General features: G+C 38.2%; 1 protein-coding gene across 1 annotated transcript; it reads left to right on the forward strand.

Moving 5' to 3' along the window:
- Positions 1-1,429, forward strand: LOC105316113 (golgin-45-like). The gene is made up of 5 exons (XM_011410921.2): positions 1-74; positions 118-170; positions 223-803; positions 943-1,091; positions 1,142-1,429. Exons 1-5 carry the CDS (start codon positions 33-35, stop codon positions 1,355-1,357), a joined length of 1,041 nt encoding a protein of 346 aa, XP_011409223.2. The 5' UTR covers positions 1-32; the 3' UTR covers positions 1,358-1,429.
- Positions 1,430-1,614: the final 185 nt, after the last annotated feature.

Consider the following 1,614-nt stretch of genomic DNA (forward strand, 5'->3'; position numbering starts at 1 on the left):
ACGCATAATTAGGTGTGGCTTATAGGGCTATCATGGAAAGTTGTAGAAGAAGAAAGCAAGCTCTCAAAGAAAAGGTTCATTATTTTATAATTTATCATTATTTTATTGGAGGTCTAGTACTTAAAGAAAGCACAGGATCTCATATCAAAGAAGAAATATGAAAAGTACAAGTAAGTTGGTCCATAAAGTTAAAAAATTAATTATTTTTGTTCTTATTAATAGGGTAACTGATGTCTCCTGGAGTGACCCACTGATCACCAGTACACCTTTGATTACAAGAACACGGTCCACTTTACCTTCCTCTCTTCGCCTCTCTCCTCATCGGGACATTAGTGAACTTCAACGAGTGATAGAAGATCAAAACAAGGCCATGAAAGAACTGAAGAGATTACTATTAGCGTCAGTGGGCGGTGAAATGGGCACAGAGATAGAGACGCTAATACGGGATAAGGTGACTTTAGAAAGCAAGTTAAATCACTCAATAACGGAGCTAATGGAGATGAACGAGGAAATCGAGGGACTTACGATCGAATGTGATGTATGGAAATGTAAGGTACTTGCTAGTAGGCTACTCATTGACGAATTGAGAGAATGGAAGGGGAATCATTATCACCTATCAGTCAATACATTACAGACATTGATAGATGAAAGGGATCAGCTAACGAACCATATCAAAGCGATACACCAACTTGTCAATAACATTAGTAGAAAATTAATGAGTACTAGCTCGACAGCCAATAGCACTGCTAGTGGGATAAAAATAGCAACAGTGACTCCTGTACAGTTACAGCCTATACATCAAGGTATTGTTTATTGTTGTTGTTTACTTTATTGTTTGTTGTTTCTGTTTATTGTATTGCTTGTTGTTCCTGTTTATTTTATTGTTTGTTGTTGTTGTTTATTTTGTTTGTTGTTGTTGTTTATTTTATTGTTTGTTGTTAGGGTGCAACGTATTAGAATTGGCTAAAAACACTAGCGTTGCAGTTCAAATGATTTCCGATAAAATAAGTGCAAGGCACGAAGCCACGCCCATGCCCTCGTTGCTATCTCTTAATACGTCACTCACTGAAGGGGAAAAATTAGCTCATAAAGTAAAAACAATAATTAAGTAGAACATGATAATTACGATAATTATTAATAGCTATTGTATCCAGTGCCAAAGGAGACAACGCCCACCAGTAGAGGCCTGCCACACCTCTCATTCAGTGAAAAGACACTAATGGAACAACGGAAGCATCAACAAGCACGGACGCTACCATGGACCGATGGTCACCATGATGGCAATCATGACATCGCTAATAACAATTCTTATTATTTTTGTAATAAGTGTTATGGAAGGGCAATCATGATTATTTAAACAAAAGGTGAATACCCATGTATACAGTAGTATCTTTTAAAGTGTCTATGAGTTTATGACAGTGCAACTAAAGTACATTGCACTTTCTGTTACGACGAGTGGTGTTCCTCTCATCTTGAGTGTGATCAACCCACGCCTCAATCAATCCAAGCCTCTGATTCACAGTACTTGTTGCGCTGGCAGGAATGGGTGTGGATTCTATGATAGAGGGCGTGATAGACATGGATCGGTGGGAAACAGAAATGGATCCGTGACCT

Source organism: Amphimedon queenslandica, unplaced genomic scaffold, assembly GCF_000090795.2.
Source record: "Amphimedon queenslandica unplaced genomic scaffold, v1.1 AMPQUscaffold_5021_Cont23004, whole genome shotgun sequence".
In the NCBI taxonomy this organism is placed as follows: Eukaryota; Metazoa; Porifera; class Demospongiae; order Haplosclerida; family Niphatidae; genus Amphimedon; species Amphimedon queenslandica.